The 14,443-nt window shown below is 54.6% G+C and overlaps 5 protein-coding genes across 5 annotated transcripts; 4 read left to right on the forward strand and 1 right to left on the reverse strand.

Moving 5' to 3' along the window:
* Positions 1–1,485: 1,485 nt before the first annotated feature.
* Positions 1,486–3,394, forward strand: CORC01_03186 (major facilitator superfamily transporter; the record flags this gene model as incomplete). Its single annotated transcript, XM_022614836.1, has 5 exons — positions 1,486–1,595; positions 1,657–1,952; positions 2,004–2,172; positions 2,247–2,953; positions 3,006–3,394. 5 exons carry the CDS (start codon positions 1,486–1,488, stop codon positions 3,392–3,394), a joined length of 1,671 nt encoding a protein of 556 aa, XP_022478572.1.
* Positions 3,395–4,254: 860 nt separating this feature from the next.
* Positions 4,255–5,515, forward strand: CORC01_03187 (short-chain dehydrogenase; the record flags this gene model as incomplete). Its single annotated transcript, XM_022614837.1, has 6 exons — positions 4,255–4,679; positions 4,740–4,912; positions 4,975–5,111; positions 5,176–5,231; positions 5,320–5,428; positions 5,483–5,515. 6 exons carry the CDS (start codon positions 4,255–4,257, stop codon positions 5,513–5,515), a joined length of 933 nt encoding a protein of 310 aa, XP_022478573.1.
* A 959-nt stretch (positions 5,516–6,474) lies between these two features.
* CORC01_03188 (uncharacterized protein) lies at positions 6,475–8,523 on the forward strand (the record flags this gene model as incomplete). The annotated part of the gene is made up of 1 exon (XM_022614838.1): positions 6,475–8,523. The coding sequence occupies one exon, from the start codon at positions 6,475–6,477 to the stop codon at positions 8,521–8,523; it is 2,049 nt and encodes a 682-aa protein (XP_022478574.1).
* A 416-nt stretch (positions 8,524–8,939) lies between these two features.
* CORC01_03189 (short chain dehydrogenase) lies at positions 8,940–12,110 on the reverse strand (the record flags this gene model as incomplete). The annotated part of the gene is made up of 8 exons (XM_022614839.1): positions 8,940–9,228; positions 9,285–9,898; positions 10,000–10,428; positions 10,481–10,889; positions 10,940–11,327; positions 11,392–11,481; positions 11,541–11,877; positions 11,952–12,110. The coding sequence occupies 8 exons, from the start codon at positions 12,108–12,110 to the stop codon at positions 8,940–8,942; spliced, it is 2,715 nt and encodes a 904-aa protein (XP_022478575.1).
* A 1,252-nt stretch (positions 12,111–13,362) lies between these two features.
* Positions 13,363–14,250, forward strand: CORC01_03190 (D-glycerate 3-kinase; the record flags this gene model as incomplete). Its single annotated transcript, XM_022614840.1, has 1 exon — positions 13,363–14,250. The coding sequence occupies one exon, from the start codon at positions 13,363–13,365 to the stop codon at positions 14,248–14,250; it is 888 nt and encodes a 295-aa protein (XP_022478576.1).
* Positions 14,251–14,443: the final 193 nt, after the last annotated feature.

Here is a 14,443-nt window from a genome sequence, read left to right on the forward strand (position 1 = left end):
TGTATGCACGCCGCGAGCAAATATTCCATGAAATGATGTTTGTGTTCCCCTCATCTGGTCTGCCTTTTCGAATTTCCTTATCCTCTTGTTTGCCCAGGTGCTGCTGTTGCTACCTTGCAGTTTCCAGATAACACCAAGGAGATGCTCCGGGTTTAGACATCGCAGAGCGCAAGTTATGTTCTGTGCAAGGCGCAGTCGCTCATCTCGGGCACGCAGCGTCAGGGAGGGTTCTATCGCCGACTCGAGGCAAGGACCTTAACTAAAGGTTATCCCTCTACCTAGGAGCGCCGCTCAAGTGGGCATCGCGAATGGGCAGTGTTGATCCCACATTCCTCAACAACGGATTCGCCTCTTTTCTCCATTCCCACCGCTGATTTCTCACTGCCATGTCTGTCCGCGCACATGGCGCCTGTAATCAGCCGGGCGGGATTGTGCTAGCTAGTCGGCCGGTCGTTGCGTATTTCCTTCGGCGTTGGCACATGTCGGTGGACGAGCCACGGTGCTGGCCACCCTCGAACTTGAAAGATTGAAGTTTTCCATCCGTACGGAGTTGAAGATTGGGGCCTTCGCCGATGAGATGCCATCGACTAGATCGGGCCTGGATCTAGACCACGTTGCACCTGGTTCTTTAACGGCTCTGGTGCATCGGGGCCGGGCTCGACAACATTCCTCATCGGACGACATACTGCCACCGAGGCCACATCTACCCAAGGGGACTCCGACCGAAAGAAACGCGGCGGCCTAGACTATCGCACTATCGTGCCTCCCTTCTTTGCTCGCGTCACTGGTATTGGTCTGTCTCACTACCGCAATGTCTGACTATCTGGGGTTTGGTGTGGCGTGCCGGGCACACGCCGCATTCGCCTACGGCATCAGCTTACGGCCGGCAGCGGCGGGCCAAAGACAAACAAATGGGACCGTGAGCTCAGGAGGTGGTTCCGAGCTAGCGAATGCGAATGCGTTGCTGAACGCCGAACGTTCGTTTTTTCCCTAATACGTCGCCCCGAACGCCGATTCAACTTCTTACGTTCGGCCATGGAATCTGTCTCTCTTTTAATCGTGTCCCTTCATGGTTTCGCCCTGCTCTTTGGACCTCGCATTCTCTTTCCAACCGCCTTCAACCATCCTGTCAGATGCATTTCCCGGGCCTCTCGTGACATCCTTCACTATGAGTTGCCCCGGCTCTGCTTTTCAACACCGTATCTGTACATCGTGAGTGATTGTCAGCGTCGGCCCGACCCCGACAGTCTTCAAGTCGGACTTTCATCCTACAGACCGACAGAATTCAGCCAAGGCAACATCTCTTAAGAACCGTCGGTTCAATCGCCAGCCACTTGATTGGTTTACAAGACCTGGATCCCCCGAGAATTCCGAGGTCATATCGACTACCACGAAGTTCTACCGGCGACACTATCATTGTGACCGCTGGTCGTTGGAATAGATCCGCACTGTTCAAATCCTATGAGGCGGTCGTCGCGCACAGCTATGGGCAACATTAAGGAGGACATCGAGTCCACCAAGGCCGAGGGCCTCACTGAGCATCACTACAGAGACGCCACACTGCCGGCATGGAGATTCTGGCTGCTCAGTGTTGGGTATTTACCCCCATGATGTTTTGAGTGTTGCCATAGGTCTATTTGCTGACTTGTCTGGAAGACTCTGCCTTGGACTTTTCCTCTCCATGTTGGACGCCTCTATCGTAGCAACGAGTCTGTACACAATTGGCGCAGAGTTTGACTCGGTAGACCTAATCAATTGGGTTGCACTTGCATATACCCTCACATACCTGAGCTGTGCCGTCTTGGTGGCTCGGGCATCCGACGTCGTTGGCCGGCGCAATGCCTTCTTGGCAAGCTTTATCATTTTCTTTGCCTTCTCTCTCGGCTGCGGGTTTGCCCAGAATTTGGAGCAGTTGGTTGCATGCCGTGCTCTGCAAGGCTTGGGGGGCTCTGGTGAGTCGAGCACGTCTGTCACTGTCAGTTCATCCGCTAAGTTTTTCTCAGGTCTTTATTCGATTACCATGATTATTTTTCCGGAGGTCGCTCCCAAGCACCTGCTACAGTATATGTCCAGTCTTGTCGGTATGGTCATCGCCAGTGCCGGCGTGCTTGGACCAGTTCTGGGAGGTATTCTCACCCATTACGCCTCTTGGCGATGGATCTTCTGGATCAAGTGAGTGATTCCTGAGTCCTCTGAGAGCAGCTGTTGCGTCAGATAGGGATGCTCGTGTTCTGACAATAACGCAGCGGACCAATTGGCTTTGTTTCAATGCTTGTATTTTACCTGACGTGGCCCGATGCCAAACACCTGCCGACGCTGCAACGTAGACGCTGGAATGAGTTGGACGTTGTAGGCTCTCTTCTCCTTGTCGCAGCATCGGTTCTGGTAGTCTTCTCCTTTCAAAATGTCGGCTCGGACGGCAACAAGTGGCACGAAGCCGTATTCATTGCCCCAGTCACCATCGGCGGCGTGTGCTTCATCTTGTTGCTGGGATGGGAGACGCTCGTCGCCAAGTTCTGGAGCAACCGCGTCATGGCGGCCATTCCGATACGGCTTTTGCGCAACCGTGTCTACGTCGCCACGATACTCAACACGATGTTCCTCGGGTTCCCGTACCTCCTGGTCATCTATGCCTTCCCTGTCCACTTACAGATCGTCAACGGGAAGAGCTCTTTGCTAGCGGGTATTCTGCTTTTACCGATGTTAGGCTCTGTTGCGCTGGGTACCACTCTCGGCGGGATCATCAACAAGAGACAGAATCGACTTTTTGAGACGATGACCGTAGCAAGCTGTTTCGTGTGCATTGGTTGCGGCTTGATGACGACACTGTCTTCGTCGGTCGAATTGGAACCCAAGGCACTCGGCTTTCTTACCTTCATCGGCTTTGGCTTTGGCCTGTCGGCCACTTCATCCACCGTCCTCGGGGCGACTGAGTCAGAGATTCCAGATCACGGTGAGCATTTCCATGTTGCTAGATTTGGACAGACAAAGCTAACGAAACGCAGCCCCCGCGCAAGGGATTATTGCACAGGTGCGAATCCTCGGTGGCAGCTTGGGAATCGCCGCGTCAACAGCGATCTTGGGAAACTTCATGCGAGACGAATTGACCGGGGTGGTCAGCCCGGAACAGCTGTCATCGCTCCACGGAGCAGGGGCGAATTTGACGGAGGCGCAAGCCACAGCCGTACGCCAAGTCTACACAGACTCTTTCTGCAAAGACATGCAGGTGGGAGCTATTCTGTCAGGCATAGCGATCCTCCTTAGTTTGGGAGTCTATCGTCGAAATCGGCTCACCATAGAAGAGCAGCGGCAGATGCATATCAGGGTTGAGGTGGAGAGGCGACGGAGGGCATCGGCGGCGACGACTTTGGTTTCCTCGACGACAACCGAGTAAGCCCGCATAGAACGGGAGTTGTATTGTGGAATAGCGTTATTAGCATAGCACTTGGCCGGCGTTCTGTTGATTTGAGTGTAATTATCTCGGGGCATCAACGGTTGTACATGATGGGTAAAGGTTTATGAGTAACAACTTATGTTAGTATTATTTTTATTATTATTATTATGGAAATTTCTTTGAAACACTCCGCCGCCATCAACCGGGAAAACACAATGACCAATGGATGAACCGAGGGTCTAGCAGCCGCAATCATGGCCTATGTAACCTTGAGTTAGCCGTCGTGTTGCAACCGCGCCGAAGTGGTCGGTGCTGGTGCCGCATGGTGCGGGAACAGAAAAGGCCGCCAAGTACAAACAAGTCGGAGTTTGCAATCACCTAATTGGCGCAATAGCCTCTCATAGCTAAGAAGGCTCCAAAAGAACCCCATTGGACCCTCTCTGAGCCTGCATCGTGTCTTAACCTAGCCCTGCTACTCGTGCCTGAATGATTGTGCGAGGTAGGCAAGTGGTATCAAGAGAAGAACCTTCAGCAAAATGATGCAATCATCCCTCCCCGCCGGTTATCGGTCGGTTGAAACCCCGCAATGTGGGGCCCATCCATTCCGTGCGCCGTTCCGTCCACTCTCCCCCCCTCGTCTTATCCGTCCATCTGTAGTCGGAAACGTGTCGAGAGTTGTTTTTGTACCGACAGTTCCCCCTACTAATCCTCTCCGTTCATTGGATAACAGCAAACGTACAAGCAAAGTAAAGCCAATCTAACCCTTCTTCTGAATTCTGCAATCCATATATAGGCAGGTTTATAAGCGACTAATCCATCTTTGACCAGCCTCTGCTACTCTTCCCCCGGTCTCTTCACACATGACCCCTTGTACCCGCGCAGCTCGCTACTTCTTCTCTTCACTTCTGTCATCTCAACGCCAACAGCCTCACATACACTCCTCCTTACACAAGCTGATCACTCAGAACCATCGCAAAACCATCATGTCTGCCGCAGCGAAACGCCTCGAAGGCAAGACGGTGCTCATCACCGGCGCCTCGAGCGGTATCGGCAAGAGCACGGCATTTGAGTACGCCAGGACGGCACCCAAAAACCTGAAGCTCATTCTCACGGCCCGCCGTATCGACAGCCTCAAGGAGGTTGCCGCTGAGATCCAAAAGGAGGTCGGCAGCGGCGTCAAGGTTCACCCCGTCAAGCTGGATGTCAGCAACCCCGAGGAGGTCCGCCAGCTCGTCCCCAACCTGCCCGAGGAGTTCAAGGACATCAACATCCTCGTGAACAATGCGTATGTTACAGCCTGATTTCTCGTTCCGAATTGACCCTCGACTAACACTTGAATAACAAGCGGCCTCGTCAAGGGAGTTGCCAAGGCACCCGAGATCGCCGAGGAGGACATTAACGTCATGTTTGCTACCAACGTCACCGGCCTCATTAATGTGACGCAGGCCATTCTCCCAATCTTCAAGGCGCGCCCCGATGGCGGCTCAGGAGACATTATCAATATTGGTTCCATTGCTGGTAAGTCGAACCTGCTTACTTCGTTTGTGGAGAGCATGTTTGACTCACCGTCGTGATTATAGGTCGGGAGCCGTACCCCGGTGGCTCAATCTATTGCGCAACCAAAGCCGCCGTGCGCAGTTTCACCGACAGCTTGAGAAAGGAGCTGATTGCAACCCGCATCCGCGTCATTGGCATTGACCCCGGTCAGGTCGAGACTGTAAGCCGTCGCCTCTCGGTAGACATCCGACCCAGTCCCAGTGACGGGATCTAACTTCACGCAGGAATTCTCCGTCGTTCGCTTCTATGGTGACAAGTCCAAGGCCGATGCCGTCTATGCGTAAGTACAAACCTAGCTATCTTCTCGTCTCTGATACTTGGGTATCTATGAGTTACGAGTATGGACATGTATGCTGATAATGCCACAGCGGGTGTGAGCCTCTTACCCCTGAGGATATTGCAGAGGTTGTCGTCTTTACGACCACCAGGAGAGAGAACGTGGTTATTGCAGACACGCTCATTTTCCCCAGCCACCAGGTGAGTTGACGTCGAAACGCATTACTTCAACATGTGCACTGACTTTCCGTAAAGGGTGCCGCTGGCCTTCTCCACCGCAAGTCTTGAGGGCAAGGCTATTAGACAAGAGGCAAATGAGACGTGGGAACGTGTATGGCAGAGGACGCATAATGAACGGACTCAAAGCTGCTGACACGGCGGCCCTGGAGATAGACCTGTAGACCAACCAGCTTTTTGTTTTGCGCATAACGCATGCTATTGCAGCCAGAGTCTGCAAAAGCTAGTTTTTCTGAATGATCACGGTACGGTGAAGCCAGACTTTGTCGGGAGAGGTGCCGAGGCACATGGCGCCGCCGTCTTGCGGGTGAGGTCCATTCCTCATCACGGAGCGGGCCACAATGTGATGACAACCCGGCATCCCTAGTGACCCTAGGCGCTTCCTAGAGTTGGGATGTCGTTCCCTGCTCGCGCTGGTTGTGGTCTGCTGTTAGTGATTGCATGAAGATCGATTGCTGCAGCTAACATGCAGAGTCAGTTGGCCTTAGTACTGCCTTAGTCAAGGTCGGTGCTTCCATGGTGGGCTTCGCTAGGTAACGTAACGCATCGCCAGGCGGTGGTTATTCCCCTAAATTCCCCGCCTGGTCTTCCTTCAGATGCCCCCAGGCAGCCAGGTAGCGGGCCGCCGGAGCACGCCCAAGAGGTACCTCTGCCTCGTCCTTACTTACCTTACCTCACATGAGTATTGCTTGGTACTGAGGAACCTGGTCACATTCATTTCAAGTACGACAACCGTCCCCGATCTGCACTTCCCTGTCCGCTATTTCCCAACGACAAGGGACCCGGCGACATCCTTGACCACTTCACAGCACGCACCCTCGCGCCCGCTCTTTCCAATAAAGATCGCGAACTCTTTGTTCCGGAAGTTATCGCGTAGCCCTGACTGTGCCTCTATGTCACGGTAGCCGCCTTGCCTCCCGCGCTGCATCGGGCGCACGTATCACTCTTCCATAGACCGTCATCGTCGGTTTCACGCCATGCGAGGCCTACACCAGCCATGAACTGACAAGATGGGCCTCACAACTTTTCTCGGATCCTCCACCGATAAACTCGTCTCCAGCCGCTCCAAGACTTCCTCGTCCAACTCTCTCGACAAAGCTTCTGAGACCGCTTCCTCCCAAACAACAGACGCTGGCCCTGCCTCCAGCCCCGCCTCCAGCTCCCATCATGGATACATACACGACGAAGAGCAGCTCCCTGCGCTCCCCCCCGACTGCCCGAATCTCCGCGAGCTCAACAACAGCCTAGAAGCCCTTGCCGCCATCTTCCCCGACATTCAGATTCAGGTCTTCCGCGAAATGTTGATCAACTTTGACGAGGAATCAAGGCTGGCTGTTGTGATCGACGCCTTATTGAAGAATCGCGTCGCCTGGGTCAAGGGTCGCTGGAGGACCGTCAATATTCAACGTCCTAGACCCCCGGTTGCGAGCGAAGAAGCACGAGAGCAGGACGAAGTTCTGATTCCCCGCGTCGAAGCCTTCCGAAGTCCCGAGTACAAGCACGCCGTGCAAGCGCTGGCTTGGCACGAGTTCAAAGGCCTGTCACGCTCGACCATCAACGCCGTCCTCGCCGAGTCCAACTACTCTTACCTCGAAGCTCGCAACACACTCGTATCGCTCTCCTCAAAATCCTGGCGCTTCACCATATCGTCCCTCTTCCTCCGCCGGAAACCGGTCGCTACGGGCGAAGCCGAAAATCACCCGCTGATAATCTGGAAGTCGACCGGCCAAGGCGCCATCGTGCCTTCTCTCAAGGCCACGGGAAACGCCGAGCTCAACTTTGAGCTATACCGCGATTTGGTACGACCGCTAAAAGACCAGGCGCGACAAACGCAAGAGGACAAGGATCGAAGTCTGGCTTTGTTGATGAATAATGAAGAGGCCGAGGGAGCCGGCGCAATGTATGAGTGTGCATGCTGCTTCACCGAGTCCACTTTCGAAGAATTCACAACCTGCAACACTGATGGGCACATGCTCTGCTTCCGCTGTATCCAGCACTCCATTACAGAAGCCGTATTTGGCCAGGGATGGCACAGCAGCATCGATACAAACCATGGCACATTGAAATGTCTCGCTGTCGAAGGGAACGGGTGCCCTGGCAACATTCCCTATGATCACATACACCGCGCCATGCTAGAGGAGAAGAAGGGCGCCGAGATCCTCCGTAAACTCGACCAGCGTTTGGCTGAAAACAGTCTCCTGACGTCCAACATACCCCTAATTCGGTGCCCCTTTTGCGACTACGCTGAAGTGGACGACATCTACCTCCCAGCGCAGGAAACGCAACTGCGGGTCAGACTTGACAGTTTACTCAGTCTCGTACTCCTCCTTGTATGCATTGCGACCGTTCCATTTCTCCTGCCTGTGGTTTTGTTGTCGTCCTTTCTCTGCCTCCTTATCAGCACGAAGCAGACAGTCGGCGACCACTTGGTTGCACAATGGCACTTGGCACTTGGCCGTCATCGTCGACGGCGTCGAGGCCTCAAGTTCGCATGTCAAAATCCCGATTGCGGAAAAAGCTCGTGTCTATCTTGCGCCAAGGCTTGGAAGGATATCCACGTATGCAATGAGTCGTCTCTGGTTGCACTGCGTACGCAGGTCGAGCAGGCGATGAGCATGGCCATCAAGCGTGTTTGTCCGCGATGTCACACGTCGTTTGTCAAGAACTCGGGCTGCAACAAGCTTACTTGTCCTTGTGGCTATAAAATGTGCTACGTCTGTCGGAAGGACATTGGCGGCAGCAATGGGGACGGCGAAGGATACAGGCACTTTTGCGACCACTTTAGACCGGACGGCGACCCGCGGCCCTGCACCGAGTGCTCGAGATGCAATCTATGGGAGAGTGAGGATACGGACTCGGTGTTGAAGCAGGCCAAGGAAGAGGCCGAGGCCAAGTGGCGCGAGACGGAGAAGCGTGAGCTGAATGGGGCCGAAAAGGCCTTTTTGGAGACGGGCTTCGCCAGGAACGGGGTCTCGCCGGTCGAGAATTGCCTCAAGAACGGTCAATTGCCGACCTTGCCGGAGCTCTGTGACTTTGTTGTCGAGACAATTTTTGTGTGAGGTCCGCTGGGAGTCGAATTATTGACAGGCATGTGCTCTATAGTATGTCATGACGAGAAGGGAAAAAAGGGAGAGAAAGACAAAGAGGCTCGGAGTTGAATAAGGATATGCTTAAATCGGGGAATATGGGCATTCTTGGGGCGTCTGAGTCTGCGTAATTAGCGCTCAAGAGCTGGAGAAAGGGATCACTACATATTATGAGGTTAGTTAAAGTGATCGGGGACCGTCATCACCGCGCTCGTCTCCGAGAAATAACCTTTTGTAATTGGTAAATAAATCGACTTCATTTTCATAAATTGCCCATCTCCAACCCGACTAGACCCATGAATCATACACAGCCATTTACTCGTACAAACAAAAAGCCGTGTCCAAACCGTTCTCAAGCGTCAGACGGCGTTGCGTCCTTGCCCCACAGCTTAGAGCTTGCTCTTATCGTCGACCAGCTCGGCGGCGGCGCCGCCAATGGCCAGCTTGCCCGTCTCCTTGACCTTGGTCTGGAAGATGACCTTGCCGCCGTCCTTCCACATCTCCGTCACGAGCGTCTGCCCGGGGATGACGGTGCCGGCGAAGCGCACCTTGATGTTCTTGACGGGACCGAAGCGCTCATACACGGCCTTGCCGGCTACGCCGAAGAAGCAGAGACCATGGAGAATGGGAGCCTTGAAGCCACCCATCTTGGCGAATGCAGGGTCGACGTGGAGAGGGCTGCCAAACGTCAATAAAAAGTTCACAACTGCAGAAAGTGGCTTCATTTATCTTACTTGTAATCACCGCTCAGACGGTACAGCGCCGCTTGCTCCTCGGTCGTCTTCTCCTCGACCACGACATCGGGGTGGCGCGAGGGAGGCTTGTTCGCCGCCGTGCTGGCACCACGGTCAGCCGGCTTCTTCTGGCCGCCGAATCCGCCGCAGCCTCTGAGGAACACCGTCATCTCGTTGTAGAAGACGGGCTCCTTGGTCTCGGCGTGAACTGTGGTGATACCGCTCTTGACAATGGCGGCGTTGCCCTTGTCAACAACTTCAAGGAGCTTGCCGGTAGAGACGAGCTTCGCAGCGGTAGGGATGGGGTACTTCTTGATTTCGAGGTACTGCTCGCCGTGCAGAAGCATCATGGGGGAGAAGTTGGGAACGATGTCGTCAAAGTTGTACGGCATCTCCGTGTTGAAGGGCGGAATGACGCCAAAGGTTGGCAACGCCTGGAAGTCGTCGGCGCCCTCAAAGACGTACTTGAGCTGATCGCGCTTCGCGCCAATGCCCAGGTTGTAGAGCATCACGTCACGCTCCTCGTACTGGAACTCGGTTCCCTTGCCCTCGACGTTCTGCGCGGCCTTTATGGCATCCACGTACTTGCTGTCACCACCGGAGCTTGCCTCCTGCTGTGAAGACACATGATCAATATATTTTCTTATTTTTTTTTGTAAAACTATTGCTACTTTACAGAGTTGCGTCGGTGCTATGAGGAGGTGTAGGCTCATACCTTGGACTTGTTGCTCTTGTTCTCCATGTTTGCCATGATGCTCTGGAGGCCATCTTGGGTCTTCTCAGGGTGGTCGGCGCGACCGTCCTCGAAGTTTCTAATAGAATCCCAGTGCTTGAGCACCTCCTCGGGGGTCAAGGGGATGTCGACCGGGAAGCCGTGGCCGCCGGTCCTCTGCCAGCGCGTCTGGCCAACCCAGCCGCTGCCAACCTCGTACAGGCCGCCGGTAGGGTTCTTGGGGATCTTGTCGCTGGAGAGGGCGAGGACGACGGGCGCAATGTAGTCGGGCTTGAAGGCCTGTACCATCTCCTCGGGCATGATGGTTCTTGTCATTGCAGTACCGGCGTTGGGTGCGATAGTGTTGACGTAGATGTTGTACTTGTAACCCTCGAGCGCGAGTGCACGGGAGAAACCAAGGATACCGCATTTCTATACGTTTGTTAGCAATCGTATCTCGAGGTTCACAGCTGGTCAGACTTACCGCCGCGGCGTAGTTGGCCTGGCCAAAGTTACCGTAAATGCCAGAGGTAGAAGTGGTGTTGATGACGCGTCCGTACTTCTGCTTCAGGAAATACGGCCAGGCGGCTTTGGTGACCTTGTAGGTACCGCGAAGGTGGACGTTCAGGACCGGGTCCCAGAGGCTGTCGTCCATGTTGTTGAAGGCCTTGTCGCGGAGGATGCCTGCGTTGTTGACGATGATGTCGACGCGTCCGAACGCGTCAATCGCGGCCTTGACAACCGCATCGCCGTCTTCTGCTGAGGCTTTCACCCCAACGGCCTTGCCACCCAGCTTCTTAATTTCATTAACAACATCATCGGGGTTGGCCAAATCGTTCACAACGACCGTGGCACCATGCTTGGCGAATGCCAGACTGTAGGCACGACCGATACTGGTGACCATTAGCTGCGAACAACCAAATGCATTCGGCCTTTTACTCACCCTGCACCACCGCCAGTGACGAGAGCCACGCGGCCGGTGAAGTCAACCTTGTCACCTTGCTCGTTGGGGCCCATCTTCATGGAGTCCTCCAAGAGGGTCAAGAAGTCATTGGGACCGGAGGGATACTGAGGCTTAGAGAAGTCGATGGCCTGATCCCACTTCTTGATAACGGCGCTGGGAGTGTAGCTGTCGTCGGCCTTGAGGAGTTGACCGCTGGACCGCTCCCAACGCAGCTTGGCAATGTGGCCACCGCCAACCTCGAAGATGGATCCGTTCTCGTCTGTGTTGTCCTTGTGTACGAGGACGGAGACAAGGGGAACGACCCATTCGGGCTTCAAGATCTCCAGCACATCAGGCGGCATCACAGTCTCGGTCATTCTGCTGGCGGCTGTTGGCCCAGTTAGCGCACATGATTCCCCTGCCATGCTCCGCTTGTCACACGTTGCACTTACCGATTGGTGCAATGACATTGGACAGAATATTGTACTTGGCGCCCTCCTTTGCCAAAGTTTCGGTAAATCCGACCAGGGCCAACTTGGCAGCTGCGCAACCGCTTAGCATCCCGAGGTAATTATCAATTGGATGGGACCGCAACACGTACCTGAGTAGTTGCACTGACCAAAGCTGCCAAAGAGACCGGCAGCCGAGGCCGTGTTAATGACACGGCCGTACTTTTGTTTTCTGAAATGGGGCCATGCTGCGCGAGCGCACTTGTAAGATCCCTTGACGTGAACCTTGATAATCAGGTCCCAGTCCTCGTCCTTCATGTTCTTGAAGCTGATATCACGCAGGATACCAGCGTTGTTGATTAGCACATCGATGCGTCCAAAGTTCTGGATCGCCGTCTCGATGATCTTGTCACCGTTCTCGACCGAATCGTAGTTGGCCACGGCCTTGCCGCCGGCAGCCTTAATCTCGTTGACGACAACGTCGGCCGCCTGAATGGTGGTAGTACGTCAGCAAGCGTGGACAGGCGGGGGTGCGTCACCGGATGCTCCCGAGAATGCCATACCTTGGTTGAGGTGCCCTCGCCCTTGAAAGAGCCTCCGAGGTCATTGACGACGACGCTGGCGCCGCGAGAGCCAAAAAAGGTGGCATAGGCTTTGCCGAGGCCACCGCCAGCGCCAGTGACGACGACGACCTGGCCGTCGAAGCGTAGATGACCAGCCATTGTATGTGATAGTTTGAAGAGAGAGAACAGACGCTAAATAGAGTATAGATGGCACAGGAAATACAGTCGTGTTTGAGTGTAGGGACGAGAGAATAGAATTTGGTTAATGGTTCGCAACGTTGGTCAATTCAATGTCGTGTTCATGGGAGGATGAACGTGTGGTTTTCTAACTGTGCACTTCCGGCAACTGTCTTCTGTGCAGCGTGACGGCAGCCGCTCAGAGAGCCGAGGCAGCTTCCTGTGTCCGAAGCCGACGAAATACGCTAGTCCGAGAGCAGCTAAGGCAAAACTTCACATGCCACGGTTGCCGTGGGTCAAAGTCTCCAAACACTCGAGTCTCCATGAGGTCATGTGGGGGAAAAGTCGTCTCCCGACCCCGCCCCCCATGTCACATGCCCCTGTTGGACCCCAGCCCGGCCACTCACGACGCCGTATGGGCCCAGCCTCCGGTCGGCACCAGGTACGTACTTCCCCAGTGTCTGGCGCCGTGGAATACTGGGGTACAGGCACCTCGACCCGGCCACCAAGGTGAGATGCTCACTTGATGGTCTCAAGGGCCGACACAAGCGGCCTGGAAAGCGCCGACGAAAGATCCGGGATGGATACCAAGCTACCAGTCCCTTCTCCTTACTGGTCATCCCCAGCTGCCGGCCATAGTCTGTCCTGGGAGGTCTAGAGCCCCCTGTGAATCTTGCAACTCCAAACTATGGTTCCGTACGGGGAAATTTAGCCTTGGTAAGATCTCGGGTAAGGTGTCTAGATGCCGTGGGGTCCTGCCGATGCTTCCTAGGCTCCTGCCTGTTTGATTATCTGATTATTCGTTAATTGAAGATTGAGTCTTTTCGCGTATGATTAAAAATCTGTCTCACATTAGCTTTCAGCCACCAGCATAGTTTATGCACAAGTATTGCACCGGCTGGTGCCTCCCTCCCCTCCACATGATGCACCTGCGGTAATCAGAACGAGTGAGAATGAGCCTTTGCTCAGGGTGCATTTTCGCATAGACCAGCAGAAACAACCAGATAGTATGCCAGTCCACCAAGTCCAAAGAGGCAGTGTCATCCTCTGAAAAGCCTCGTCGGCGCCGCCCCGCCGCGAGGATGCTGGCCGCCCCGCATCCCGCTGACCCCACCGGACACCTCTCGGCATCGGCCTCTAAACGGCCTTGAACTCCCTCAACCGTCTCGCCGGCCACCTCCGCATCCATAAGTGCCACGAACCCCGTCACTGTCGTCACTACGCCACCGTCGCCATGGCGTCTGCCGCTTTAAACATCATCGACGATAAAAGCCCCATCTGCATCCCCTTCATCACAAAACTGCTCAAAAAACGCGCCCCGCAAGATGGAACACGCCCCTTCATGATCGGCCTCAATGGCGTCCAGGGCGTCGGCAAAACCACCCTCGTCCGAGCCCTGGCCGAATCCCTCACCAACCTCGGCCATACAACCCTCGTCTTCAGCATCGACGACATGTATCTCAAACACGAGGACCAGCTTGCCCTCGCCCGCTCTCACCCCGACAATCTCCTGGTGCAACAACGAGGCGAGCCGGGCACGCACGACACGCAGCTCGCTCAGGCTTTCTTCGACAGCATTACCAAAGGCCAGCCTACCAAGGTACCGTCCTACGATAAGGCAGCCTTCTCTGGCCAGGGAGACCGTGTGTCCGAGAGTAACTGGACCGAGGTCAACGGGACCGGCCAGCCAAAGGTCCAGGTTGTCATCTTCGAGGGTTGGTGCGTCGGCTTCCGCGCCCTGCCAGAGACCGAGGTGGAAGCCCGGTGGAAGGGCCCTAGCAGGACGCTTCAGAAGCACAAACTCAAACACTTGCTGTTGGTGAACGAGAGACTGAAGGCGTACGACGCCATGACTGATCTTCTCGACGTCTTCATCCACATTGATGCAGAAGACACGCAGTACGTCTACGAATGGCGCCTGCAGCAGGAGGCTGCGCTGCGTCGGGAAAGGGGCACAGGCATGACTGATGAGCAGGTTCTCCAATTCGTCGACGGCTACTACCCTGCTTATGAGCTGTTTTCCGATAATGTCAGAAGGGGAATCCTGCCAAATAATCCCGATCATCAAATGAGACTGGTAGTCCGTAAAGACAGATCGGTGAAAGAATCATTTGTTTTGTGAGGACAGTCTTATGAGCAATGTAGGTAGAGATTACCTGTCCTAGCAAAAAAATCTCTTCGGGGAAATCATACACACAAAACCATCCTATGCCATACGCCAGTCATGTTAGCCATTCCTCATTAGCCATAAAGTGTCGTCAAAATCGAAAAGTCGTCGCTACAAATCCGAGCGCCTTGTTCCGACTGTCCCCAAT

The sequence above is a fragment of the Colletotrichum orchidophilum genome (assembly GCF_001831195.1).
Source record: "Colletotrichum orchidophilum strain IMI 309357 chromosome Unknown Scaffold_19.1, whole genome shotgun sequence".
NCBI classification, from domain to species: Eukaryota; Fungi; Ascomycota; class Sordariomycetes; order Glomerellales; family Glomerellaceae; genus Colletotrichum; species Colletotrichum orchidophilum.